The sequence below is a fragment of the Camelus ferus genome, chromosome 23 (genome assembly GCF_009834535.1).
Source record: "Camelus ferus isolate YT-003-E chromosome 23, BCGSAC_Cfer_1.0, whole genome shotgun sequence".
NCBI classification, from domain to species: Eukaryota; Metazoa; Chordata; class Mammalia; order Artiodactyla; family Camelidae; genus Camelus; species Camelus ferus.
The window spans coordinates 16,199,221-16,226,363 of NC_045718.1; the positions used below are offsets into that span (position 1 = coordinate 16,199,221).

General features: G+C 54.0%; 1 protein-coding gene across 3 annotated transcripts; it reads right to left on the reverse strand.

The window, feature by feature from the left end:
• Window positions 1–882: 882 nt before the first annotated feature.
• Window positions 883–27,143, reverse strand: SLC26A9 (solute carrier family 26 member 9). 3 transcript variants are annotated; one of them, XM_032467037.1, is made up of 21 exons: window positions 27,068–27,143; window positions 19,873–20,015; window positions 17,057–17,196; window positions 16,839–16,949; window positions 16,015–16,190; window positions 14,160–14,324; window positions 13,444–13,596; window positions 13,029–13,111; window positions 12,194–12,341; window positions 11,795–11,908; window positions 11,524–11,601; window positions 10,888–11,064; window positions 9,094–9,200; window positions 8,291–8,360; window positions 8,076–8,168; window positions 7,824–7,937; window positions 6,908–7,189; window positions 5,786–5,841; window positions 4,324–4,469; window positions 2,759–2,830; window positions 883–1,313 (listed from the first exon to the last, which is right to left on the reverse strand). In XM_032467037.1, the coding sequence occupies exons 2-19, from the start codon at window positions 19,995–19,997 to the stop codon at window positions 4,454–4,456; spliced, it is 2,208 nt and encodes a 735-aa protein (XP_032322928.1). In that variant the 5' UTR covers window positions 19,998–20,015; window positions 27,068–27,143; the 3' UTR covers window positions 883–1,313; window positions 2,759–2,830; window positions 4,324–4,453. The 3 variants fall into 3 exon arrangements, with proteins under 3 accessions (XP_032322928.1, XP_032322929.1, XP_006182340.2); XM_032467038.1 differs by lacking the exon at window positions 27,068–27,143 and adding an exon at window positions 20,413–20,429; XM_006182278.3 differs by lacking the exon at window positions 27,068–27,143 and having other exon boundaries at window positions 10,888–10,983; window positions 19,873–20,109.

Here is a 27,143-nt window from a genome sequence, read left to right on the forward strand (position 1 = left end):
TCGCACGTGGGGCCTGTTTATTTTCAAGTCAACAGTGGGGTGCCTCTACCTTCTTATATATATGGAGAACTTAATCCCTCTTCTCATCTTCCCTAGGAGAAGATGGCCTCAGTTCTCAAGTTTGTGAAGGAATGCCTGTGGAGGAAGACTTAGTCTGAACCAGCCCTACTCCTCGTCCTGTTCTCTGCTGGGGTGTGACCTTGGGGTGGGGAGGGGCAGCCTCCCTCACCTGGGTGAACGATTCAGGCCCCAAGCTGATAAGGGAGAGTTAAAATCATTGGCTCTTTGCCAAACGAAGAGAACAAGGCAGATTTCCCAAGTCGGGGAGGCATGTCTGAGGTGAGGGGGACTGTCAGGGCCCAGGTCCCACCAGTCTGCCCTGGGTTGACACTAGCACCCCTTCCCTCTCGTGTCTCCGGTACAAAGAGGGATTCCCGAAAGCTTTTGTGCCGAAGAACTGGTATCTGTTGCTAGGTTGCCAGAGGATTCTGCCAGCTACCCCGCTGTCCCTTTTGGGTTCCCACCCAGTCTCAAGTGGAAGGGAACAGCCCCTGAGAGCAGGGGGCATGGTCACACTTCAGGAGGCTGGGGCAGCTACTTGGTGGGCTGCCCCTGGGGAGGTAGCTCTGGTGGCCACTCCCCAGGCCAGAGTCTGATGTGCTAAATAGCAGTGGAGGTTCTTACAGCCTTGAGATGAAGAGGAAGGGGACATAGTCACCAAGACAGAGATCCCTGCCTTGTGGGAGAACATGGTCCTAGGGGTGCAGAGCCACCAAGGACAGACTTGAGGCAGCTGGCGGGGGCAAGTCACAGAGTCCTAAGCTAGTTCATCCCTGTGTCCTGTGACAGCTTGACATCATCTGACACCAAGTCACGCTGGCCCCAGGATAATTTTGAAGCTTGCACCCTGTGTCCGCACATGGTTTCCCCTCTGTTCTTGGCTCACTCTCAAAGGCCGACAGTCGGGAGTCCCATCAGCTGCCACGGACAGGGTGCGGGTGGGTGTGGGGGAGTGAGCAGGAGGCTTGCTCGTTGCTGGCTGGGGCCCTGAGGATCAGCAGAAGGGTGAAGAGGTGGCTCTCCCTGCTGCAGATGTCAGGAGGGAGGTGGGGGGATGGGAGAGGATGAGGAGGAGGATGGAGAGGTACTGGAGTCCTGGTGGAGGCGTTTTCCTCTACCCGCCACTCCCTGTGATCCCAGGCTCATCCTTCATGGGGGCCCCAGGTGCCAGGCGCTCTGGAGGCAGCACGGAACCGGCTGTGCCCTCACAGGGCGGTCAGAGTCTCTGCGTGAAACATGCTCCCGAACATCTCCTGCAGGGCCACAGGGAGGAAAGGGGAGGGGGAGAGAGCATTAGATCCAGTGTGTTCAGAGTGGTTGCGATCACCAGGTGGCTGAGCCCCGGGCCAGAAAGAGGCACCATGGGGGAACGTGTATGAGTGTGTGTGCGTGTGTATGCGAACCGCGGAGAGGCAAGGTCAGCCTAAGAGATGAGCTGGTACAGAAGGAACAAGAGAAGATGCTTCAGATCTAATTCTGAATCACCCTAGGAGTGCTGTGTGACCTGCACAGGTCGCTCCCTCCTTTTAAGCTTCACTTCATTAGGTAAAATGAGGGTTGAGCTCAGACAAGCTCTGAAGTCCTCTCTTGCTCTGATAAGCTATTTTGGTCCTATCCAGGTTTTTTGGAAGGTGCTGGAGATTCCACGGGGGGACAGAAATCAGTGCTGAGTGTTTGTGGCCCTGGCTCTACTTTCTAATGCCTCTCGCATGCCACCCATACTTGCAGAGATATGTTCAGAGGACCCTGGAATTCATGCTCAAAAAGAATGGCAAGAGGCACAAAGTGGGGTGTTATTTCTAAGAGACTCAAAGCCAGCTTTCTCTAAACCTGGTCATCCGATTTCTCTGAATTCAGGGCATCGAGTGAGGCTACTTTTCATGTCAAGATCACAGGATTCTATGTGAAGTTAACACTTCACATCTGCATAGCTATCAGTTCTTTTTATTTTAAAGCTATATCTTTTCTTTCTTTTCTTTTCTTTTCTTTTTTTTTTTTTGGTTATTTCTTTTTGGTGGGGAGAGGTAATTAGGTTTATGTTTTCTTAATGGAGGGACTGGGGATTGAACCCAGGACATCGTGCATGCTTATCACGCGCTCTACCTCTGAGCTATACCCTCCATGGCTCCATTCTTAGTTTTTAAGGCCTGTCCACTTGCAGTAATATTTGTATCCCTTGAATTTGCACCCCTAGAATTCATCTGACCCTACCCGAATTTAAGTTTGCTAAGGGCAGGGATCTTTGTTTTGTTTACTGCTGTGTGCCCACCCTGGAGGAGTGTCAGGCAAGTAGTGGGCACTCTGTAAATACCAGTTGAATTAACGAAAGAACAAAAGAATCCCCCACTAATCTTGTTAGGTAGACAGGACAGGTATTACGCATATTTCCCTTATTTGACAAAGATAAAAACTGGGCTGTGATGTTACGTGACTTGCTCAAGGTCACGTGGCTGCTGTGTTGGAAAGTTAAGAATAGATATTAGCTCTCTAGGACTTGGTCCAGTGACTCTCCCTTCCCCCACGATGCCTTGCAGGGAGTGAGAAGAATTAGGATCTGCTATTAAAAGAACGATGAGAAAGAAACGTTGTTGCCTTCAAGGTGACCGCTCTGGCTTGGAGGTGAGAGAGCCCAGCCAACACTTCGGGTTTGAGAGGGTCTCCTTCCTTCCCATCCTGACCCCCCACCCCACTAGCTTACCTGCTCTAAGTCCCAGTAGCTGGGGACGTCATCCTTTGAATCATACAATGACAGCTCAGGGTCCACTGGAGGCTGGAAGGGGGAAACCAGTGCAGAATGAGCTCCAGTAACGGAATGACAGATTGGCATCAAGGGCAGGCTGGGGGCTGGGAGGGGGCACTGTGTGTTCTGACTCATAACTCGCCCTCCTGCCCCTTCCCTCTCCTCCCTCATTTGCCTCACAAAATTCAGCACAGCTGTGGTTTTCGTCCTCACACCAGACAGGGGTGCATCAGGGTCTGCTTCCTCCGTGGGCATTTCAGAGGCAGGGAAGGTTTACTGAGCTTACAAGGGTGATTGGCTAGCTGCCTGACCTGGGGGCTCCATTTCCCTTCTCTGGGAAGTTCTTTCCTCATCTGTAAAAGTAGGACCATCAAACTCACTTTGCTGGCTTTCTACCTCATCATGCTGTTGAAAACTGTGTGTATATAATTCATATATATATGTGAAAATAGTCTGTAATATGTAAATATATAATACATACAATATACAGTTTAAAGAATATATAGACAGTATTAACTGGACATTATTTATGCAATGCCAGATGATGAAGATTCTTCCAGATACTCCCTTTGCTCTGGTGACAGGGTGCATGAGGCCAGAAAGGCGGTGGCTCCCCCAGTTTCCCTCTGTGGGCTGTGGGCGGGCGCCAGGCCCCGTGTCTCCCTGGGCAGGCATTCAGTGCTTAGAACAGATGGCTTCACCTTGCTCGGTCTTTTAAAGCAAAGAGCAAATGGTTGCTCTAGGGCCAGAAAAGCCTTTCTTACGACCCACAGAGGGCAGGAGAGGCTTTTATCATGAGCTGCGGCACAGAGTCTTGGGAGGCGAAGGGCAGCATGAGCTGGGAGGGGAGCCTGGGTGGTGGGATTGGCTGGGGAGCCCTGGGCAGGGACCCCAGTGGGATGGGCTTTCTCTGCCTCCCCACCTTCTGGAGTGTTATTTGTAGACAATGTGATTTGTAGCTCATTTGCATACCACTTACTGAGATAGTAAATTAAATGTCAAGAATCTGACACAAAACTCTGATCCATACTCTTCATCCATCACTAGCCTGAAATCTCCAAGCTCTGCTAAATTAAAATGGGCAGGCTTACTCCCCTCCCTTCCCCAAAACCCCTTCGAGAAAGGGTGAAGGAGCAGGAGGGGGAGAAATGCCAGGACACCAGGCATAACCTACTATGCTCTGGGTATTTGTGTGATCTGGAAATTATCTCATAATAAAGGATTTTACAATAGATTCCATAATCAGGGATTTTACAATAGACAAAGCTCTTTCAAGTGACATAAAAGATATAATTATCAGTTAATCCTAAAACAAAAACAAAAGAACACTTCAGTGCGGTAGCTGTGTTACTTTAGGGTACCCATTCCACAGATAAAAAAAATTAGATTCAGGAAAGTTAAATGACAGAATTGGTTTTGGAACCCAAACTGTTTCCTATGTTCTTTCTGATTGTTCCCCCTACACCCTGTCCTGCTATTTCAGTGCCCTGGGGCTGAGGGCTCCCCAGGTTCAGGCATCTTACCCCTTGGAAGTCATGTCCTGGGGCCACGTTGCTGGTCTTTGCCTGGGCAAAGAGGACCGCATCGTGTATGCTGGGAAAGACGTGGTTGCGCTCTAGACACCCATCTTCAAAGACACCTCCGTGGCTAATGTCATTGTACACCTGGGCTGGAAGGAGGAAATATCACCTTCAAAGGTCACACCACGGTGGACTGGAGTTGGGGGTGGGGGAGATGGTGAGAGGGAAGGAGATAAGATCCCTGACGGTTGTGCTCTTGCTATGTCCTACGGCCTTGCCATTGGCCTTGCAGTATCAGTTCTGGACAGCAGAGGGCAATGTGAGCTCGAGGATGCTGAACCTTCAACCCAGGGCAAGAAGGAAGCAGTTTGATTCAGGGATTCCGTACTTTGTGGTGATTGCAGAGGGAAAGGCTAAAACGACCGCCAGTTCTGCCCCTTGAGAGGCTGTCTTTCCTCTTGTTTACCTAGAACTGTCCCACAATGTCCAATGTGTGGCACAGAGCCTTTACTCCCACCAAATCCTGGAGATGATTTCCTGAGGAGGGTTCAGTGAGGGTGGGCAGCATCTTCTGACTCTAACTCTGGAGCACATGCAGAACAGGTCACCGTCAGCACAGACTCCCTGAGGGCAGCCTGCACGGAGCCCGGGCCGTGCTCAGTCAGTGCTGAAGCTGGGTAGCTGGGCCTGCAGGAAGGGGCTGGCCCTCTGCGGGCAGCCGGGTGTGTGTGTGTGTGCGCCTTCCCACTCCCTTGTGTGTTTGTGTGTCCACGTCCCTGCACTCCACACGCACGCTAACGAGGTGACAGTCCGCTGCGACGCGGACACCTCCTTGGGGCTGTGTATGGGTGCCTCTTGGAGATGGTGTGCATATAAAAATGTCTATCTGCCTCTTCCTGCAATAGTTATAGTATGTGTGTGCTTTATGCTTATTCATGGACTTTTGGATTCGAAGATTCCCAAATTCAACCTCATTTTACATAGGTGGCAATTGATCCCTGGACAGATAAAGTGACTTGACCAAGGATACATGGCAAATTAGTGATGGAGCAAGTGAAAATCCTAATTGTGGGACCAGGGTATAGCTCAGTGGTAGAGCACATGCTTAGCATGGATGAGGTCCTGGGTTCAATCCCCCAGCACCTCCATTAAAAATAAATAAATAAGCTTAATTTCCTCTCCCCCGCCACACAGACACACACACACACACACACAGACACACACACCCTAGTTGTCCATTCTTAACTCCACGATCTCCAACGCTGTTGTTGAGACCCCTAGGATGTCTGTGTAACCTGGCCGCAGTCTCTCCTGACTTGTGTCTGAAGCTTTCATGAGCAGGCAGTAGTTTGGGGGAGCACTTGGATGCTCTTATTTCCAGCCCCCTCACTATCCAGCGTCCCACCAACCTGTGCTCACCCCATCACCTCCCCAGCCCTCCAGTCCCCTCAGCTTGTCCTCTTACCATGAACGTTCACCAAGAAGACCTTCACACCGATCTTCCCGAAGGTGGCTGCTCAGCTAGGGGAGTCGGGGAGGGTGTTGGGGTAGGAGACAAAAGGAAAGGAATGTTCTGAGTGGGTCTCAAAAGTGATTCACAAAATGCACTTCCGAGGGGAAGCAAACAAACAAGCAGCCCCGAGAGCCCTGGATAAAAATAGCCACAGAGCGCACCACTTGTCCCTGGAGTGCCGGCCCGCTGCTTTGCACAGCGGGGCGGACGTGGCCCTTTGCCAACGGGACGGCCACTTAAAGTCCCCATGGCCCCTTCTTATGGGGCCAGGCCTTTTCTTTTAGTGGCTTAGAATCCCAGACTCTACCTCTTTCCAGACTTCGTGGCTTTAGGCAGAAGCTTCAGGGAAGGACCGAGGCCCAGAGAGGCTAGTGCTTCGCCTGCCTGGACGCCAGGTCCAGGCCAGCGAAGCAGACTGAGCCCATGGCTGGCTTGGAGCCTTCTGTGCACCTGGCTGATGGTGACATCAGCCTGTGTGCTCTCTGTACCCCTCGGTTCCCCTGATTGCCTCTCTCTGGGCCATCTCTGAGGTTTGCTGATTCCTTGCCATTGGAGGTGGCTGCTGAGAAGTTATCAGATGTGTTCATTTATTTAAGGTGTCCCATAGGCTGCCTGTTTGGCCTAAGGATGCAGGGCCCTGATAATATTTCTTGTTCTTTCCTTGGTTGGCCGGTACCAGCTGATGCTAGAGTGTCTGGGTGAGTGTGTGAAGGAGCAGCAGACTATGAACCAGGGCCAAGCTGAACTCTACTCAGAGGACCCTGGGGTGGCCTGAGAGGGAACTTGCAATGGCCTCTGCTGGAAAGATGCTAGGACAGGGTGGCCCAGCAGGGCTGGAGCTCTGGTACCTCTCCCAGGCCCTCACTGTCATGGGCTGCAGGGGTGGCTCTGCCAAGAGCATCCTGTCCTGGTGGCCTCTTGAGGAAAGGGATCTTAGGAGCTGTTAGCCTCCTTGGCGAGCTTTCTTGCTCAGCTGGTTGAAATGAGGCCTCCCAAGAAAGGGGGTGTGGGACAGGAGGGGTGCAGGTGCCCAGGTGCGGGTGGGCTGGCGCTCCCTCTGCCCGAGGGCCTCACCTTGGCCAGGGCTTTGATGCCCATCAAGTCCACAAAGCTGACCCCACTCATGTCGAGGATGAGGGTGTGGAAGGTGACAAAGGGTGGGACGCTGGCCAGCATGTCACTGGGCTCAGTGGGGGTCTCAGCAGGGGCTGGTGGCTCACAGCTGGCAGCTGTGGCGCTGTCAGGGCTGAAGGTGATGTAGGACACGCTGGCACCATTAGCAGGCGTCTGGTTGTTGTTGGGGTCCGTGGGGGAGGGGTTCTCAAAGTCCTGCTGAAGCTCCTGCAGGGAGACAGTCTGAAGGGTGGGAGTAGGGGGCAGAGTCAGGGATCATCAGAATCAACCAGACTTGGCTGTAGCTGAGGCCGAGGCAAAGAGCGTAAAAGTGGAGGTGTGTCACTGAACTTGGTGGTGGTGAACACAAGCCCCGAAAACCCCGTAGGACCAGCGTCTCCCAAAGCCCCTGCACATTTGGTTTCTCACACCCAGGTAAAGTTGGAAGACTCTTCCAGGAGAGGCACTGAAGCCTCAGCCCAGTCTGCTCTGAGAGGAGGCCCCTTGGGAATGACTGAGCTCCTTTCTGCATTTATCCGTATCTGCCGCCTTCTCTCCAGAACTCCCACACCAACATCTGCTTTGCTAGCTCCAGGTTGGCTAGTTGGGTACCCCAGAAAATCACTGCTGCTCCCCATCTGAAGCTGTTCATAAGTCCATGGGCATATCCTATCTTAGCCAGAAAATGAGGGGCCATGGGAGTCCAGCAGTTACCCCAGGGGCTGGCAACCTCTCCCCCAAGGAGGGGATACCCACCAGGCAACGGCCACAGAGACCTGATGTCTTTGCCTTGAAGCATGCTGGGAGGTGGGACACCAGGTGACAAGACCAGAGAGGGCCGGGCAGAGGGCATGGGCTCTTCCTAGCCTCAGCTCACCTTGGTTTTCATAAACAGAGACTTCCTCTGTTGTTTGGGCATGATTTTCCCCTTCTCCTGCTTCCTGAGGTATTTTTGCTTGGCCAGCAGTACCTTCTGGGGATCCACACCCGTCTGTAGGGAGAGAGCCCAGAGCAGCCTTGACCTCCACGCTCTTTGGAGGTGGCCTGCTCTTGGCTCCCAGCTTCCTTTCTTGCATCTTCTGGGCACAATCTGTCCAGCCCCTCTGTTCACCAGAGGACTGAGCCTTACCTTGGCAATGACCTTCTGCCTGAAGATTTCCGAGTTGGCAAAATAGAGTGGGGAGCAGTAAGTGACGATCTTAACCCCCTGGACTTCCTGGGCCTGTTAACAGGGACACTCAGCTCAGGGAGCAGCAATGTCTTTATTGGCTTTCTTTAAAAGCCCTCGTTTATTGGGGGGGTGGGTAGGGCAAAAGAGAAGGGTCATAAGCTTGGATTACGCACCTTAATATAGGTCTTGGGGTTCACATAAATGTCAGTGTCCGTGATTTGGGCCAAAGCATAGCCATTTCGACTAGATGAAGAAGGAAAAGAAAAATACAAGAGAAGGCTATTAGTGGATGGGCCGGGAGTGATGCTGGGGCAGGGGCTTGGGGGCTGGTCAGAGGCAGGGCAGAGGGTCCCTTCCTCACTCTGAACTGGTGTTTGTCTTTCTGCACTGGAGACACGTGACTGGTGGCCTGTGGCTGGGCTATTATTAGAGGGATGACAGACAACTCCTTGACATAGCTCCCAGACTGGGGCTTGCGGGGGAGAAGGGGTGGGTTACACAAGGTGACAAGCTTAAGTGGCCTTGAAGTCATCACATCCTGGTTCTGAGTTCTCAAGAAGAGAAGACAGGGTTTCCCTAACATTCAGCATCCTTCCTGCCCTGGCCTGGACCCCCTTGTCTGTTCTACTTAATGTTTTTATAAGAAGGGCACAGCTGTCCTCTGGCCTGGTATTCCCTTGGGGTGGGGTCCCATTTAGTCTGGGAGCTGGCAGTGCCCTTGGAAGGACACTGAGGCTCACCCAGGTCGTCCCCTACTTTCTCTGGGCCCCCAGCCCTCTGAAACCATGATGGCTTCTTCTGAGTTTTCAGGATACAGGGAGTCACACAGCCCAGCCTGTGAGAGTCCTGGCTGGACTCGGCTCTCCTTCCAGTGCCAGGCCCAGAAGGCGGCAGGACGCAGAGGGCTGGGCCTGGCCTCAGCACGGGAGCCCAGGGGCCCCACTGCTGGGCCTTGGTGGGAGGGGCTGTTACTTACAACTGGGTCTGGAAGACCACAACCAGGACGGAGAAGGCGACGCCCACCGCTACACCGTACGGCAGGCTCAGGAAGAAGGCAGAGAGGAAGCTCACCACCCAGATGCACTGCGGGGAAAGAGATGTCAGAGCAGGCCCGGGGAGAAAACTGCCCCTTTGGGGAAGTCTTCCTGCATCAGCCAAGGCCATTCTCTGCCCGCACAACCTCAGGCCCTCCCTTCCCTTTTCATGGCATTTTTGCACTGTTTTATGTATTTGCGCTTTGGTTACACTTGCCCAGTTCCCTTAGACTGAGTGTAATAGCAACCCCAGGACACACAGGGAGGCAGCACGGTGTGGTGACGAGAGTATGCGTCTTGGGTCAGATACGTCTGGGTTCCAAGTTTCCTTCTCCTGCTTACTGGCTATGTGAGCCTTAGTTGCCAAATCCACAAAGGGGGAGTAATAATACCAGCTTCACGAAAGGATTAAGGAGTCAAGGAAGGCAAGCTCTTAGCCTAGTGATGGGGACCCAGTGAGCGATCAACACATGTGAGTTCCCTTCACCCAGCTGTGTGCCTGACACGTGCTCAGCTGTGCTTCCTGGCCTGGTGGCCTGGGGCCTGGCTAAGGGTGGGGAGGGGCAGGACTGGCTGCAGTTTTGACTGTTCTCTCCTATGGTACATCAGTGTCCCCCAGGTTCCTCTAAAGGAAACAAATCTGCCCTCTCTGCTGCAGAGAATTGTGAAGCTCAGAGGGGACCCCAAAGCGCTATGTAAATGTCAGGGATTATTGTTGTAGTGCGGGGTCGTTGGGATGTGGTAAAAGCAGATTTAGGGGCTGGGAACGGGGACATCATTTTCCCCCCTATTCCTCATTCACTGGAGGACCCCAGATGGACCAGTCACTGCTCTGGATTTAAGAATGTCCTTCCCTTACCATGCAGGCGAGCCTCCTTCCCTAGGAGACAGTACAGCCCAGAGGTTTGCCGTCTAAGACTTGGGGTTCCAGTCCTGACTCTACCACTTACGACTTCTGTGGCCTTTGATGAGTTACTTAACCTCTCTGAGCCTTGGTTTCATCATCTTGAAAGGAGGTTAGTAAATCCCCTTCCACAGCTTGTGGCGGGGCATAAGTGGGGATAATGCAGTGGCGTCAATACAAGGTAGCCTCATTTCTACTGTCATAGTGGAAGATGTGCTGGGAATGTGAGTAATCAAAACAGTAAGTCATGTCTGCTGAGTGTTTTATGGTCACACGGTTTCCCACTATGATCTCGTTTAATCCTCAGAGCCAGCGTGTGATGCAGCCGCGGCTATCACTGCCACTACAGAGGAGGAGACAGAACTCCAGAGAAGTCTGGTAACTTAACCTGCTCAAGATCCTGGTCCGCTGGCTTTAGGTTCTAGGCTTTTTTGTTATTTTAAAGTGATTTCATTTTGCTTTCTTTGGAACTGTAAATCATAAAAATAGTCATAGCTAAGTTTTATTGAACCCGAGTTACAGTTCAGATGGTATGTTCTTTCCTTATCTTATCTTATATCATAAGCATCCCTGGTGGGTGAAGAGTATAAAATACCCATTTCGCAGATGAGGAAGTCGAGATTCAGAGGTTAAGGGACTTGCTAATTGGCCACGGTTGAGTTAGGATTGGAAAATCAGATGTCTCACTCTGCAACTTGAGCTCTTAACACCCGGCGATGCTAATTAGGGGGCAGCCAACTGGAGGGACCATTGATAGAAGAGCTGACAGGGCTGTGGGTTTGGAGAAGGTGGCAGCGGCACGATGGGTACCCAGAGGTCGCCCAATACCTACACAGTCGAGCTTGCTCTTCCTCCACAGGTAGTAGGGGTCGGCGAGTTGCTTGAGGGAGTTCTTGAGGTTGACAGCTATCAGGGCTCCTAGCACAGACTGGGGAAGCAGAACATTGCTCCTTGTTCCCCGGGGTGTCCCCTTCCTCCGGCCCATCCTGCAAATGCCTGACCCTGCAGCCTGGCAGGACAGAGCTGCAGTTCTAGAACGCCTCCGCTGGCAGACCCCCCAGATCTTTGCAGCGGATCTTAGGGCTGGGGAGTGCAGATGCTACAGACACAGGGCCCATCTTTGCCCTTCCCCTCCTCCCTCATCCCCAAGCGGCCCCATGCCGAGAGCCCTCCTGGCCAGGCACCCACAGGCACTTGTCAGCACTGACTGGGGCATGGACTCTGAGGTCTGAAGGCTGCAGTTTGAGACCAGCCCGGCACTTGTGAGCTGTATCACCATGGGCAGGTCACCTAGACTCTCTCAGCCTCAGTTTCCCTCACCTGTAAAATGGGGAGAATTGACTACTTCACAGGTTGTGATTAGGACAAAGTGTGACACATTGTAATCTGTAAGGTGCCACACAGCTCTTAGGGATTTTGGTCTTACTGGAGCCTCTCGCTGGCCTCTGCTCTCGGGCTGTGCTCTTACCTTGGGGAGAGGGTACAGATAGGTCCCCAGGACCAGCATGGTGATCATCACCACCAGGGACACGCACAGGCTTGAGATCTATTCAGAGAAAGGGTTGGGAGTAGGGCATAGGTGTGAAATTCTCCCTCTTGATTTATTTCCAGTAGATGCCTTTGGTGGGGTGGAGACTAAGGAGGGGAGAGGAAGGTCGGAGATGCAGCTGGCCTTCTCTCTGGGGCAATTGCTCTGGTCACCTCCCACTCCTCCCCTACTCCACTGGTCCAGCGCTCACCTGAGACTTCCCTCCAGCGCCATCCACAGCCAGAGTGACGGAGAGGGCACAGCAAATGACATGGATTTTAAAGAAGGAGCCGAAGAAGTTGCTGCAGCCCAGGGCGATCATCTCCTGTGGGCACAGGGGCGGGATTGGAAGCTAGGGTGGATGGGGGATGGGATGCAGGGTACAGGCCAAAACAAACACAAGCTTGATCTTGAACTCAAGAGCGCCCCTACTGCTATAAAGCCATGTACTCCCAATCAAGTAGAAGTCAGCCTCTTGGCATTAGAGTCTTCCCTCCCCACGGGCAGGCAGCCTTCCTCACCTCAACCCAGAGCCCCAAGCTGTCTCTTGCCAGGACTCCGTTGGTTCTGGGCCATCCTGCTCAGCCCTGCCGGGGGTGGCCGGACCTACCTGGTTAGAATCCACGTCATAGCCGTGCCTGCTGGCCAGGGTCCGGCCCACAGCCAGGTTGATGACATAGCCCACGATGGCCACGGAGAAGGCTGTGCCAATCATGTCCTTCCACTGTGAAACCGCAGGTGACACGGGAGTGGGGAACCTGCCAAGGAGCCAGAAAGGAGGCAGGGCCCAAGGGTGTGAGGAGAGGGAGGGCTCCGAGTCCTTCATCAACCCACAGGGACAGCCGGGCCCCACTCTGTGCCATGGCCTTTACAGGAATGACCCTTTCCAGTCTGAATCCCCAGGACCATGCTGCAGGGCAGCTCCATCGCTCCCATTGACAAAGCAAAAACCAGAGGCTTAGAGAACACAACTTGGCCGAGGTCACAGAGCTAGGAAGTGTTAGGGCCTCGTCTGTTCACATCCAGAGTCCGGACTCTTTAGGCTCACCCGTCCCCAGATCCACAGCCCCCAGTGCTGTGAAGCCTTTTCTCCATCACCCTGTCCAACTCTGCAGCATCACCACTGCCCGTCCCCACCCAGGGCCCAGCGTGGTACCTGGCACAGAGCAGATGCTTAATGAATTATGTTGATCCTAATAGCTTCCCTTCCACATGGTAAAAAAGCCAATGCATTAGAGCAAGGCGAAGAACCAGAGAAGGACTGATCAGAGAGGGTTTGCTTTAACAGCATCCATTGAATGAGACTTGGGAGGTCTGTGTGGCAGTTAAGACTTCCTGCTCTTGAAACAGCCAGCATTAGCTGGCTTCATAGAGTTCATCTCATCTCAGCCCCTGAGCCTAGGTGGGGAGTGTGATGTGGGTGGGCCCAGGCTTCCCTGACTCACCCCTGTTGGATCTCTCCCACAATCTGCATCTGGTACTTGCTGGGCATCTTGCAGCCTCCGGAAATAGCTGTTGCCACCACCACCTGCAAACCCCAAAGTGGAGAATGGGGATTGGCTCTAAGTTGGGGCCAGGGCAGGGATCTCTCTAAAGCCTCCTTTTCCTCTGAGGACCTCTATTCCCATGGCCCTGCCTTCTTAAGGAGGAGCAACCCGAGGAGCAGGACGAGTGGGAGCCAGGGCTGTATGGGGGGTGGGTGGAGTGGATTCACCCCTACTTCCTGTCACACTGGCTGACAGTGAGCAGGGGGTGGGGATGGGTGGAGGGGCTCCCTGGGCTCTGGCTGGAGCTGGATCCCTTTTTTCACAGCCTTTCCTGCCTGGGCCCCAACACCTCAGTCCCAGGTGGGGTCCTTACCACAATCAGCTCTGTAGGGATGGGGAAGTGGATCTTGTGCCTGTAGCGGGCATTCAGCTCCTTCACCAGCACCAGGAAAACACCGCTGATGAGGGCGAAGATGAGCGAGGCGACGTTGGTGTGGGGGAGGTTTTTGCAAATGTCAATGAAGGTCTGGGGAGAGAGCATCACACCCATGGGCTCCCACCCCTTCCTCCTGTACCACCCCTCACCCAGCTTCTGGCTCAGTGAAGGGACGTCGTCAGCGCTCAGGGAGGCACACCAAAGCAAAATCCAGACCCTGCTCATGCACCCCGCCCCACCTTCCACCACCGTCTCCCAAAGGGCACGTCTGGAGCTCATACTGGGAGGGCATTGCTGATCCCATCCTCTTTCTCTAGAAGGAGTTCAAGCTAAAGGAGAGGGATGGAGATTAGACATAAGGAAGGACTTCCCAGGCAGGAAGGGTTTGAGGCACTGGAACGGGGAACTGATGGAGACTGTACCTCTCCTTTTCTGCAGGGATTAATCACAGAGAACCTCAAGGTCATGTGTTTGATGTGTTTGACCCTCCCTCCCAAAGTCGGAACCCCTCGAAATCCTCTCTGAACAGCTGGTCACCCGGCCTGCCCTTGAGAACATCTCATAGAGAGGCGCTCACAACTTAAGACAGTCAGCTCCGCTTATGTGCCTGCTCGAGCCCCTCTCTGTTCTCAGGGCTGTGTTCCTAGACTCACAAGGACGATGGCCCCTGGGCCCGTGTAGGGGGGGATGGTCAGTCCGAAGATGTACTTGAGCACGGAGATCAGGATCTGCAGGCCGGCGGCCGTCATGAAGCCCCGGATGAAGGACTCGGAGAGGTAGATGGCCACAAAGCCAAACTGCACGAAGCCCAGGCCCATCTGAGAGGAGAGAAGGGTGGGAGGAGACCAAGAAAGGTCGGCAGTTCCCACACCTGCCTGACCCACACCCAGGGCAGAGGTCTGTGCAGCCCTGGGATGGCAGTATCTCCAGGGAAATGCGCCCTTGGTGACCTTGTCTTTTACTGCCAGCAGACTTTTAGTCCCTCAGGGCCCGGGCCTCTTGCACTTCACCCTCGTTGGCTCCAGTTTCCTCGTCTGTAAAATGAACCTGGTACTCACCAGTGTTTCCTCTCTCAGTAGGTGGCACCCCCATCCACCCAGTGGGCCAACTAAAAATTTGGGAGCCATCCTCCCTCACCTCTCATGCCCGATCAATCACCAAGCCCTGTTCATCTGGCTCTTGGCAAAATGTTCCTCAAGTCCACCCTGCATCTCCATGGCCACCACCCTGGTCTCAGCCCTTATCACTCTTGCCTGGACCTCGCATCATCTCCCAACAGGTCCCCTGCTTTGATTCGAACCCACCTCCCACCCATCATCTTCCCCATGGTCTGAATGATCCAACTGGACCCAAAGCTACTGCTTAAGGGACCTCAGACTTCATTGTCTGGCCCCTACCTTTCTGGCCTCTTCTCTGGCCCATTTCCCAAAGGCCCCCTGCCCTCTGGCCACACCAAACTCCTTGTCTTGCTATTCCCTGGTCAGTTCACACTCTCTCAGGCCTCAGTGCTTTGGGGTGCTGTTCTCTCTGCCTGGACTGTCCTTCTGTGCCCTGTTCATTTGGTTATTGGTCAACTTCTAGTCATCCTTTAATTAATTAAAAAAATTTTTTAACTTATTAAATTTTTGGTGGGGGTGGAAATTAGGTTTATTTATTTATTTTAGTGGAGGTACTGGGGATTGAACCCAGGACCTTGTGCATGCTAAGCACACACTGTACCACTGAGTTGTACCCTCCCCTCTCTAGTCATCCTTTTAGGCTGAGGTCGTATGCCACCTCCTCTCTTTGAGGAGAGGCCTTCCCTGACTTTCCCTTTGGTGTTCCCACTGCTGTTGGTACATAGCTCCATTATGTTACTTATCTCACTGCCGACACATTTATTTATGTTGATTTGGCTACTTCCTTCACTGGGCTGTGAGCTCCTTGAGAACTGGGTCTCTTTCTTTCTTATCTTTTATCCCCAGAGCCTAGCCTAGTTCCTGGCACAGTGAAACAACCAAAAAAACATTAATCAAATGAATCAATGAACGAAAGGTGCCCTCGGAGGTTGCTTCCTGCTCTGATATTCTGTCCAGCTGTGTGTGCCTTCATAAAACCTGGCAGTCCTTTGCATGTGGTGGAAAGGCAATTTACATCGTGCAGGTGATGCTGCGGCTTGGAGCGGAGGAGGCTGGAGCGGGGTGAGGGATGTTAGAGAAACTGGAGGACTGTGCTGGCAGAGAGCCGGGCACTGGAAAGGGTAGTGGAAAGGGGCCCTGAGTCCTCTGGACAGCCATTAGCTCAGGACAGTTTTCTTAGAGCAGATGCTGGTCTTATGCACCTGCTGGAGGCAGATGAGGAGATACTCTGACTTCTCAAGGTCTTTTGTGGCCTCAGAATGGGAAAGAGGAAGGAAGCAGAGCCCTAAATGGCAGCTTCAATGTCAAAACTGGGACTCTGTGGCAGGGCCAGGGTGGGCTGCTGCCTCCCTGAGGTGGGGCCCTGGCAGATGGAGGCCGTGCCCCTCACCTGGATGATGGCAGTCAGGCAGGCTAGTGTCGCCGACACGTGAAGCCTCTCCGCCTCCATGGCTGCCGTGTCCACGTAGCTCTCGTTGGTGGTATAGTTGAAGACCCGGAATTTCGACTCTGGGGCCAGCTGCAGACAGATGTTACCCACCAGCATGCTGATAACGGCAAAGGTACCTGTGGTGCCCCACCCAGCCAGCAAAAGTCAGAGGCTTGGACCACACCCATGGAGACCAGAGAGGGGCTCCCAGTCCCTGCGGGGGTGGAGTCCCATGCCTGCAAGGCTCCTCTCCTGCACGACAACCGCTCACATCTAACCAGGATCTACACTCTTCAAGGTGCTTTCACCCCAACTTAATATTATTTTCTTGGACACATGAGGATATGGATTGGGAAATACAAGCAGAGCCTGAGCCAGAAAATAGACCTTGTGGCCAGGCCCTTTTTCTCCATCTCACTTAGTGCCGGAGGACTCCAAATGTCCCTGAAGTGGCCTGCTGGGACCCCTCTGGGAGTTAGACAGTAATTTCTCATCTCTGTTGAGCTCTTTATGGCATATGGTGTATCTTGTTCCACCCAGTCTTCCCCACAATTCCAGGGAGGGAGACTGAACAGCTAATGCTAAGTGAGCTCACAGAAGCTAAGTGGCTTCTTCAAGGTCACAGAAGACCTGGGACTGACACTCACAGTGACAGTCCCTCCAGGACCACCCAGCACCAACTAGAGGACAATGCAGATGGGAAATCACCCAAATCCTCTTTGCCACCCACCCATCCATCCTTGTGGTCCAGGCCACCCTGCCTGCTGAGAGGGGAGAGGACTTACCTGGCACCATCTGGCGTATGCCCCCCAGGAAGAAATAGGTCAGGAGGGGGAAGAAGGAGGAGTAGAGGCCGTTGACTGCAGGAAGGTTGGCCAGCAGAGCAAATGCCATGCCTGAACAGGACAGAGAGGATGAAGGCCCAGGGGCATGGTCAGGTTATGGAGGTCGCAGAGGGTAGGGGCGGGGAGAGGAATAATCTGGGCTGAGGGGATCCCCTCACCTTGTGGGACCTGGATGGATCCACCGCTGAGGCCCCCAAGAAGGTCCGGGACGAGGTAGTCTTTGATCTTGTACTTGGGGAGCCAAGAGAGCACGGGGAACAGCCCAAACAGCGTGGTTTTGATCTTGGCTGGGGAACACCTAGAAGGGATGAAGGCAGGTTTCTAGTCAGCACTGCACAGCCTGGACACTCCAAGTCGGGAAGAGATTATAACATCCTGTTCCTGGTCATCCATTCATCCCCTCCCTCATTCATTCCAAACTCTTTCAACAGTCAGTGAGCAGGCACACTGTGGGGTGTGCAGGGATGCTGAGAAGTAAAGGCAGGGACTTTCTCTTGAGAGCCATCTCCACTTCCTGGGCATCAGCTGGAGGTCTTCTGAGTGCTGGCTGCTCACCTGTGGAGTCTACAAGTTTTGGCTAAAGGTATGGATTATGGGGTGGCCTAGCCTTCCGAGATGTCAAGTCCAGCCCCCATCTCAGATGGCCTTTCTCTGGCCGGATGGGACACAGGCACCGGGCAGCCTCGTCTGGGCTCCTGCAGCATTGTGTGTACCTTGTGCTGTAATTTCTTGCTTTCCATCTATCTCTCCCACTACGCAATAAACCCCACCATGGAGAGAAGTCTGTTCGTCTTTGTATACCTCGTGCATTACACTGGGGTGCTTAGTAGATATCTGTTGATATGGATGAATGAATAAGAGAAAGAATGGGCCTGAATTAAAACTAGTTTGAGTGGGGGCAGTTTCTTGGAACTTCCCCTCAAAGGAAGGTTCCGTTGTCCCTGCAGGGTGCGCCTCTGCTGACGCACCATCCTTCGTGTGCAATGACTCCAAGGCTGGAGTTCTTTCCCCCGTTAATTCATCAGGAGAGGGAAGAATGGGGAGCTGTTCGTTGGTCAACACAGGGTGGGGAGAGTTGCTTTCTCTGCTGTTTGCTGAGCACCTTGAGGTCTTTTCATAGCAGCTCCGGAGCGGTAGGAACAAGGGCCTTCAGTCTGAAGGGTGACAACTGGTGGATTGATGACTGGAAGAGGGTGGGAGGAGCTTGCTTTCCTTCTCCCAGATGAGGGAACTCAAATACTCAGGGCCCATCAGGTGACTCACTGGCCTGCTCTGATTAGGCCTCCTTGCCTGCCCGGCACCAATTGCTGCCCTCTGCTATTGCTCAACCGTAGTTTCCCTGACACCGGGTCCTCTGGATGTCACCCAAAGCTGAAATTGACACAGTCAATGCTTCCTACCCTGTAAAGTCTGCATAGATTTTTCTGTCCCAACCAACACTTTGTGAAACAGCATCACCATCAACGTCTGATTCCTTGGTCTCCTTGAGGGCGGGGAGCTGCCTCTCCCAACCCTGGGATGGTGGATGGGGAGTTGGACTTGGACTAGTTTAAAGCATCGTCCTAAGAGAGAACCTGCCCTTCAGAAACTATCAGGTTTGTTCATGTCAGGGAACTGGACTCGTGAGTGGAGAGCTGGCTTGGGGAAGAGAAACAGCCCACGGGAGGGCTTGTACATGCCCAGCCTTACTTGCAAGCCTGTCATATTTGGTGCAAAACATTCTGAAGCCTAAGAGAAGAGCTGGAAACAGATGCCAAACACTTAGACAGAGGTTCCAGAAGCCAAGCGGGAAATGGACAGAGGGATTCACTTTCTAGACATTCATTTATTCATTAAACAAATACCTATCAGAGCACCTTCTGTGTGTCAGGCACCGTTCAAGGCTCTCCTGCCAGCCTTGTGGGAATTTTTAATTCCCTTTATGATTTTCATCATCCTCACCTTTCAGGACAACAGCAGATACCCTCATCCCTCCAGCACAGAAACAACCCAAACTTAAACTCTCTAGACACAAAGGCCGGCAGAGCCCACCCATCCGAGGGGCACAGCTATAGAAATGGTGCCTGGACACTGGCACTCATGGTCTTGACTGTAACCGGGCAGAGAAGGAGCCTCCCAGGAGAGGGAGGGTTGGACCAGGGCTTTCAGTGAAGACTCAAGTGGGTGATTCCCCCAGCCTGAACCAGTTCCACCTGCATCTCCACCTCAGCTATTGCCATTGACCTGAATCCAGGTAACTGAATCAGCTCTTTCCCCAGGGGAGTGAGGATGGGTAAGCCAGACCACAGTGAGGCCTGAGGGAGGTCAGCCAGACGTCTGGGAAGGGGGAAGGTGAAGCTTATAACCTCAGGCAGCCAGACTGTGGGTTTAGGTCACCTGGCAGAGCCCCCTTTTTATAGGCATGGTTTCACAACACCCCAGCCCAGGTCCAGGGATCTGAAAGCGGAACGAGCCCGGGGGCCGGTGAGACCACCTGTTGGTAGGGGCACTTTAGGAGAGCCCAGGAATGCAGGGGCTGCCTCTGGGCGTTGTCTGGACTGGGGAAGGGAAGGAGCACCCAGGAGGGAAAGAGGACAAAGTGCACAGGTGGTGGAGGCTTCAGATTTTTCTTGATAAGGAAGAGACAGGACACAGAAGAAGAGGCGGGAGGTAGCAAGCTCTTCTCCAGCTCCCTTAAGAACCCAGGAGAGACTCAACTGGTCTGAGAATATGGCAAGACCTCACCCAAGGGGGGGTGGGGATGCCTTACAACCCTTCTGAGCTGTGGATGGTCCCTGCTCCCACTCCCCGTCCTCCTTGGGGGTCTCAGTAGAGATGAGATGTAGGATCTCAAATGCAGGGTTCAGAACCTCACTTCCCCAAGGCTTCCCCAAGTCCTGTCTTAGGGACGCTGATGCAGGAGCCATGCCCCTGGTGCAGGAGGATTTTAGTGGGAAGGAGAGGAAAGAAGAGTCTGGGCTCTGGGCCACGTTACCTGAAGGCATTGCGAAGTTTCTCTCCCAGTGGGTATGTCCGGTCCTTCTTCTCAAACTCATCATCGAAGAGGGTGAGGGAGTATGCAGCTCTGTCTACCACGTAGCGGGGCCTGGGCTGGCTCATGTCTGGGGCATTTACAAGCTTTGGGAGAAGCAGAGCAGGGGAGAGTGAGGGGCATCCCTTTCCAGCGCCGGCCTGGGCCTTCTCTCCAGTCCTAGCTCAGCAGAGTTTTATTCTGTCTTCCCCGCCCCCAGCGAGCAAGGTGCCTCCCTTCCTTCTTTCAAGTCTTTCCGCCAGACTCACTTCTCCTGGTGGCCTTCCTTCCCAGGCACCGATGATGCATATACTTGCCCTGGCTGTTTTGCTTGGCACCCAACATGTGGCTGGCACTCCACACCCGTGACATCGCTGTCACCCCCGCTGAACACCAGGCAAAAAGGAGGTGGGAGTCACAGCTGGGATTCAGCAGGGTCAGCCCCTTCCCCACCCCCAGCGTCAGCCCCTGGTGCCCCCCACTGTCCCCTCTGGCTCCCCAGACCTCAGTTTCCCTGGCAGAAAGGCTCATCCCGTTCAACCAGTCAGCTTGGAAGAAATAGAGAAAACAGCCTGCCTGGTAGGGGCTTAGCTGAGGTGACCTCAGGAGGACCTTCTTAAAGGAGCTGCTTAGAACTTCACCAACAGGTTTCCCCAGGGGGACGATAGTCTGTCTGGGGAAATCAAGATGGTCCACATCAGGCTGGCTCTCCCACGGCTTCCTGTGTCTAACCTTTCCCCCACCCTTGTGTACTGGCATCTTTCTCCTCCTCGCTTTTTGCGCAACCTTGCTGACGTTCCTGGAGCTGAGCAGGACAGAGCTAAGGGCTAGGGCCCCTGAGGCCCAGAGGAGCTCCCTGCAGGGATCTTTCCCTCCTCCCTCCTCCCGCTGCTGGTCCCTCTCCTGTCTCCCGCCCCCCCAGAGCTGGCAGAAGCCCTCCTGGAGGACCTCAGAGGAAGACGGAGGGAGAGGAAGAGATGGGGCAGGCTTAGAGAGAGATTGACATCCGGGAGGTGGGGAGTGTGGGATGGCTGTGGCCAGTTTGGCAGAAGACTTGAGATGGGAAGGATATAGCTCAGTGGTATAGTATGTGCTTAGCAGGCACAAGGTCCTGGGTTCAATCCCCAGTACCTCCACTAAATAAATAAATAGATAAAAACCTAATTACCCACCCCCCAAAAAGTGAGATCAGGATGCCCCCAGCCTTCCTAGCGGGGAATGTGGGTGAGTGAGAGGTTATCAGAGGGGAGCAGGCTGGCTGATACCTTTTGTGGACGAGAACACAGCAGTAAAGGCCCAGAAACCTGGGGTCTAGTCCTGGCTTCACTGATGAAGTGGAAGGGGCAGTATTAACCTTGCTGAACCTCAGATTCCTTGTCAGCAAAACTGAGGTAACATATCATCTCACAGGCTTGTTCTGAGGATCCAATGAGTAAATGGACAAGAAAGGGTTATGTAACATGTAAGCAGTGATGCAAATGCGAGTTGTTATTGTGAATAAGACTGTGTCCAGGTGGATGAAGGTTGTTCTGGTGCAATCCACTCATGTGGTCACAGGACCCTGGGGTCCCCCAGGACCTGTAAGGGTGGGCTGGGTGCCTGGCAACCCCCACCCCCTCACAGATACCCAACTGGCAGGGAAGTGGGGGAAGGAGCCTGCCCACAGCGCCTGTGCCCAGCCCCTTGCCTGGCACTCAGTATGCATCCAACAAATGCTTGTTGAGTGAATCAACGGATGCTGCTTTGGAGAAGACATGGCAGAAATGTAAGTAAGAGTAAGAGCAGTGGCATTTGAGATATTTCAGTGGGAGAAGTGAGAAATTGAGCCGCATGAGGAAAACAGCACAAGTTTTGGAGCCAGAAGGACCTGGGTTCAAAGATTCAGTTTCTTCACCTGTAAATGGGGATAATAACAGTCCCAGGTGGTTGCCGTGAGGATGAAATGAGATCATATGTGTGCAGTGGCTGCTTTTCCAAGGGCACCCAGTAAATGGTAACGGCGATGATTACTATGATTAAGATGGGAGGGTGCCTCTTTCCTCTTGGGAGAGATTATTCAGAGGCTTCCAGCCCTTTGCCTCCAGTGAGGCAGGGTGACCTTGCCTCTCCTTCCCCTCTCCACCCTCCCCAGGGTCTGGAAAGGTCCAGTTTTCCAGTGGTTTGCCTGGCAGGCCCTTTGGGAAGCAATGAGTTGAGGGCATGACCTTCCAGAGGAATCCAGAGCTCCAGCCCCACTTCAGAGGAAGACCTGTAGTTTGGGGAGTCAGTGCCCAGCCACCCAACAGGCCGCTTGTAAAGGAATAGCCAAAAATGTCAAGGGGGCTAAACCAGAAGAGGGAAGGGGGCTGATGGGAGATCTTGTTTCCATGCCAAGCAGCAGATGGTGGTACCCAAAGCCCCTTCCCAGGCTGCTTTCAAAGGTGCTAGTGGTGGTAAGTTTGTGGAGAGGGGGTTGCTAACACCTGGTCCTACTGACACTAACCCGACTCCCCCGCCCCATTCCCCCCGACCCCGAGCACTTGTTCCTGCCCTTCCCCTCCTGCCAGCCTCCACATTCAGTTGTTCATCAAATCCCATTGCTAATTCCTTCCAGTGTCTCTCCTGTCCCCACCCTCCCAGGTCTTATCGCACACCTGGACTGTTGCATTAGCCTTGGACCATGCCCCCTGCTCAGAAACCCTCAGCTTCCTCATTTCCAGGAGGATCAAGCCCACCCAGACTCCTTATTTTGCGGCATGTTTGTCCTTTTACCACCCGGCCCTGATTTGCTGGACTCAGGAGATGTATCGGCTGGATCTGCCCACTCCATCCAGGCTGTCTACTCAGCACCCTCAGGCAAGCTTCCTCAGTTTTCCCTCTGGAGTTATGTCCACACTTTCCTCCTTCCCCGAGATGCCCTGACTCATTCTGCCTTTCTAGCCCTGCCCATCCTTAAGACCTGTTTAGGTTCCTCCTCCTCCCTCTCCTCCCTCTTCCCACGCTCCTCTTCCTCTTCTGTGAAACCTTTCAAGACCACCCTGGCCTCCTTGGATCTCCTTTATTGGGCCCTCTCCAGCCTGTACTCCACTGTTGGCTTTGACCGCTGCTGGTTGTCACTTGCAGGGAAGGGAGGCAGGAAAGGGGGTGATGGTGCTAGAAATTCTTCTGAGGGCACAGGTGGATGTTGCAGGAATGTTTCTCCCTCTGGGGGCGGGCCTTACACAGGTGAGGGTTAGATGCTAGGGGACCTCCTGCTTACACAGGCTGACGGAGGAGGGAAGCGCCCTTGCTTTACTGGAATGCAAAATCTGTCCCTTTCTTCATGCCCTCAGCTCACTTCATTCCAGAAATAGGATATTGAAAGGGAGAAGGCTTCGGGAGCTTTCCCAGTCCTGAGTGTACATGACATATAAAAACGGGAATCCAGCAGCAGACGCAGAAAGATTTGTTCAGAAGGGAACCTGAGGACAAGGCGGGTCCAACTCTCTCATGTTGAGGAAACTGACTCTTAGAGGCGGGATGGGAATTCGAACAAGGCCTTCAACTCCCGCTCAAGTGCTCCTGTTGAAAAGGCCCCAGACCTGCCAGAGACGACCCTGATCCTGCTCTCTGGGGTTGCCCCTGAGTTGCATCGGACCACCCTGGTGACCTTGCATCCCAGCCAGTGATACAGGACTTCTGGGCTCTGCTGTGGGTCCTGACGCCTCTCCTGGCTTGGCTTTCCCGGGACTGGGACAGAGTGGTGAACTGGCAGTCACACGAGCTGCCCCAGCTCCAGGTGAGGAGGTGCCCTGGTCATACTTCCTAATTCCAAGAATAGGAGTTGAGGCCGGGTGGGGCTTAGGAGGGGAGCTTACTTCACCCGCAGCCAGTCCTTCAGGCCAAGGAGGATAGGGGGATGGGAGAGGCGGAAGAGGGTGAGCTGGCCTCCTGGTGGGAGGCACCTCCTCTCCTAGATGGCTCCCAGGGTTCTCAGAGAGTTCAGGGGCTCCCTGGGACCCCCAGAGAGGGCTCCTACAATGCTAGGTTGGGGTGGGAAGGTGAAAGAGGGAGCAAGAAAGGGAGAGAGGTATAGGGAATGTGAAGACTTGATCCCTAGTTAAACAAACACACAGCCCTGCCAAGTGATGTCAGCATCGCTGAAAAAAGTCGAGCACTCTATTGCCTTAAGTGTGTATCACCGAGCCAGGCCTCCCATCCACCGCCTCCCATCCCCCACTGGTGCCATGTGACAATATTGAGGGACAAAAGCGTGCCCCTGCCCCCTCCCCCACTGTGGAGGAAAGGAGGAGGGTCCTGAGTTGCTGGAGAGACCTAGATGGGGGCTGTGGGGCTTAAGGGTGAAGAAGGAAAAGCAGAGATCAGAAGAGGTGGTTGTATGGACAACTCCCCCGGCTTGGCAGGTCACATCTGGGGCCAGGGGATATAGGGGTCTTGCAGAGAAAATGAGCTGGGGATGGGGATGAAGGGGAAATGGACTCTGCAGGGAGGGCACAGGCCAGAGCAGACCCGCCTCTTGGGCTTCAGGACCCTCATCAGAATCTTAATTTCCTCCAAAGTGAGCTCACAACAAAGAAAGCCCACTGGAATCTCCTCCCAGTCATATTTCTGGCTAGGTCTCTCTCCATCACCCTTGAGAATACTGTGGGGAGGGGTGGGCTCAGGCATAGTGCCCAGGTTAATGCATAGGAAGGTTTGGCACGGTGCCTGCCCACCGTACACGTGCAACAGATTCGGACTGTGTGGTTCTTATTACTCTACCCTGGAGGGCTCTCTTCCTCGCTTCTCTGCAACCTCAGGAAGGTCACTCTGCCTTTCTCTCTCTTCCTTTTCCCATCTGCTCCTACATGTGTCCCACCCGCCCTTCCCCACTCCCGTGTTCCTCCAAAATTTCCCAGAACTGGTGAGAGAAACACAGAAAATCTTTTGAGGAGTGGGCAGGACATCCGGGGAGCAGGGAGGCGAGGAGCCTGTCTGTGGGGCTTCGGTAGGTCTGGAGGTGACCCTGTCATTGTGGCCCAGGCTGACTTGGTCCTCAGTCCTGCCAGGTGAATGCATGTGTGGGGGGGTTTCTTTGATGTGCACATGTGCCAGGCACAGGAGCAACCCCAGCTTGGCCAACCCACCCTGGCTTTCTTATCACTGGTCCCTACCTGGGAAATCGCTGTGTTCTGGGAAGAAGAAAGGTCACTTTGAGGTTTCCCCTCTGCCCTAGCTGCTGGTTCCTCCTTGCCTCATCCAGGGTGGAAGCCGGAGGGAAAGGGCCTCCTCTGAGTGACAGAGTGGGTGGGGTGGGAACTGGGGATGGGGTAGGAGAGATTGGGTCCCAGCTGGTGACCACGTCCCAGGCAGGAAGAAGTGAGGCTGTAGAGGCTTGTGAGTTTCCAAGGCATTTTATCAATACTCCTTTTATTTCGACTGTCCCCATGTTTCTGGGGCAAAATTTCCCACCTCTCTTCACCCCAGCCTCATTTCCTCATTAGTAATGGGAGGGGGAGCATGAGATACCCTCGCTGCCTTCCTGCTCTCTGGCTGCTCTAGGGGCTGGTATCCCCCTGGAGAAGAGCCTCAAATCCCCACTCCTTATCTCTAGGCGGCCTTTCCCGGTCCTCTTTGCTTTCCCTGCTGGGGACGGCTGCAAAACGCCATCAAAAGAGGCTAGACTTTGAAAAGCCCTTTCTAGCAATGAGACCTGACCAAGGTCATGGGTCCCTGAAACGGACGCTAAAGGTTAGACTCCTAGAGGTCTGTAAGGAGACTAGGGTTAGTCTCATTTGGAAGCAGTTGGGTGTCCAAGGAGACCCGTGAAGGGCCCCCTGCTCTGGTTCAAGGAATCCAGAGCTTGCTCAGTGCCTAGCTTGTCCTTCATTCCCTCAGGGAGCTCACTGGGACCAGACTTGGGTTGTTTAATTCAGTTCAACAGTACTTACTAAATACCTGCTATGTGCCAATTCCTGGGAAGTCTCTGGACAACAAGAGAGAAAGAACAGTCCACCTGTGCCCTCATACAAATGAACATTCAGGACATCGGCCAGGCTCTGGAGGGTGCCCCAGGAGCCTGGTGGGGGAGGAGCCGTGGGCTGGTCTCAGTGCTGCCCAAGGAGGGTCTTGCGGGTTCTGAATGCCAGGGCCAAGGGAGGGATGGGGGAGGACCACGAGGCTCCGGGAGAGGGGTGTCTGTGTGAGTGAAGCCATCCAGGAGGATAGCCCTCCCTTCGTCTGCCCTGCTTAGTTAGGATGCTGTGCCCCTCCAAGGGACATGGCCTTAAATCCGGTCTTCCAACCTGCGCTCAGACCCAGTGGAGTCAAAGTGTGAGTGGGGCAGTTTATGCTAGAATGATAGAAGATTTGCTTGGCCTAGGCTGGAGACCCTGTGAGCTGATTTTGAGGAATGTGGGCATTGCCTGAGGGTGATTTGGGACCCCTCAGAGCTGCAGGATGAGGGCGTAGGAGGCCGGGAGCCAGTGGAGCTGGCCCAGACGCTCCTGTGCTATAGCATCCACTAGGAGTCAGGTCGCTGGGTCCTGCTCCTGCCTGCCTGCTGGACCTGGTCTCTTGCTCGCCCTCTCCTAATGCTCACTTTCCCCTCCTTCCACCTCCTCCACCCTCTCAGGACTAATGGGGACACATGGGATCCCTTGCAGCCCACACAGGTGCCCCCAGCTGGTGGAGAAGTGAATGAGTGAGAGAGGACACCTGGAGGGCAGAAGGGGGGGAGACAGCCACACAGACGGGTGAGCCAAGCATTAAGAGATTTTTGCTTCCAAGACTTGAAAAGAAAGGGAGAGGTGCAGCCAGCAGCTTCAAAGGCTGGCGCTTCAAGGAAGGTCCAATATTTTTTTGTTCTTTCCTCTGCAAGGGAAAGAAGCCATTGCAAGGGAGCTGGCTGTTCCTCCTCACCCCATCCCGGGGTCTGGCAGACATTCAGCCCCCTGCACTGCGGCTGAGGTCCTTACAGGGAAGTGAGGACCCCATGGGCTTCTCAGAGGTGAAGGGCTGGGGGCGGTTCTCAGACTCAGGGGCCAGAGCCTCCTTGCCACTTGTGCTCAGGGTGGCAAACAGCCATCCCCTTGATAGGCTGGTTCCTGTCATCCCACCTCTCGCTGCCCCAGTGCCTGCCCTCTTCCAGGGATGACCCCAGCCCGGGGTGGGGGGTGGCGGTGGGCTGGGTGGGGCTTACCGGTGGGTGAGCAGAGCCAGCTGGGCAGGGCTGCAGGTGTGTCTGGGGAGCGGGCAGCCGAAAGGTGTTCCAGAGG

What these genes read in the sequence shown, in the direction of transcription:
- SLC26A9 (XM_032467037.1), bottom strand. Translation starts at nt 19,997, where the DNA reads ATGAGCCAGCCCAGGCCCCGCTACGTGGTAGACAGAGCTGCATACTCC. An exon ending in GTGGGAGAGATCCAACAGGG is followed by an intron (nt 12,342 to 13,028) that starts GTGAGTCAGGGA and finishes GCTCCTTGGCAG; the next exon opens with GTTCCCCACTCCCGTGTCAC. An exon ending in GCGCTGGAGGGAAGTCTCAG is followed by an intron (nt 11,602 to 11,794) that starts GTGAGCGCTGGA and finishes TTCTCTGAATAG; the next exon opens with ATCTCAAGCCTGTGCGTGTC.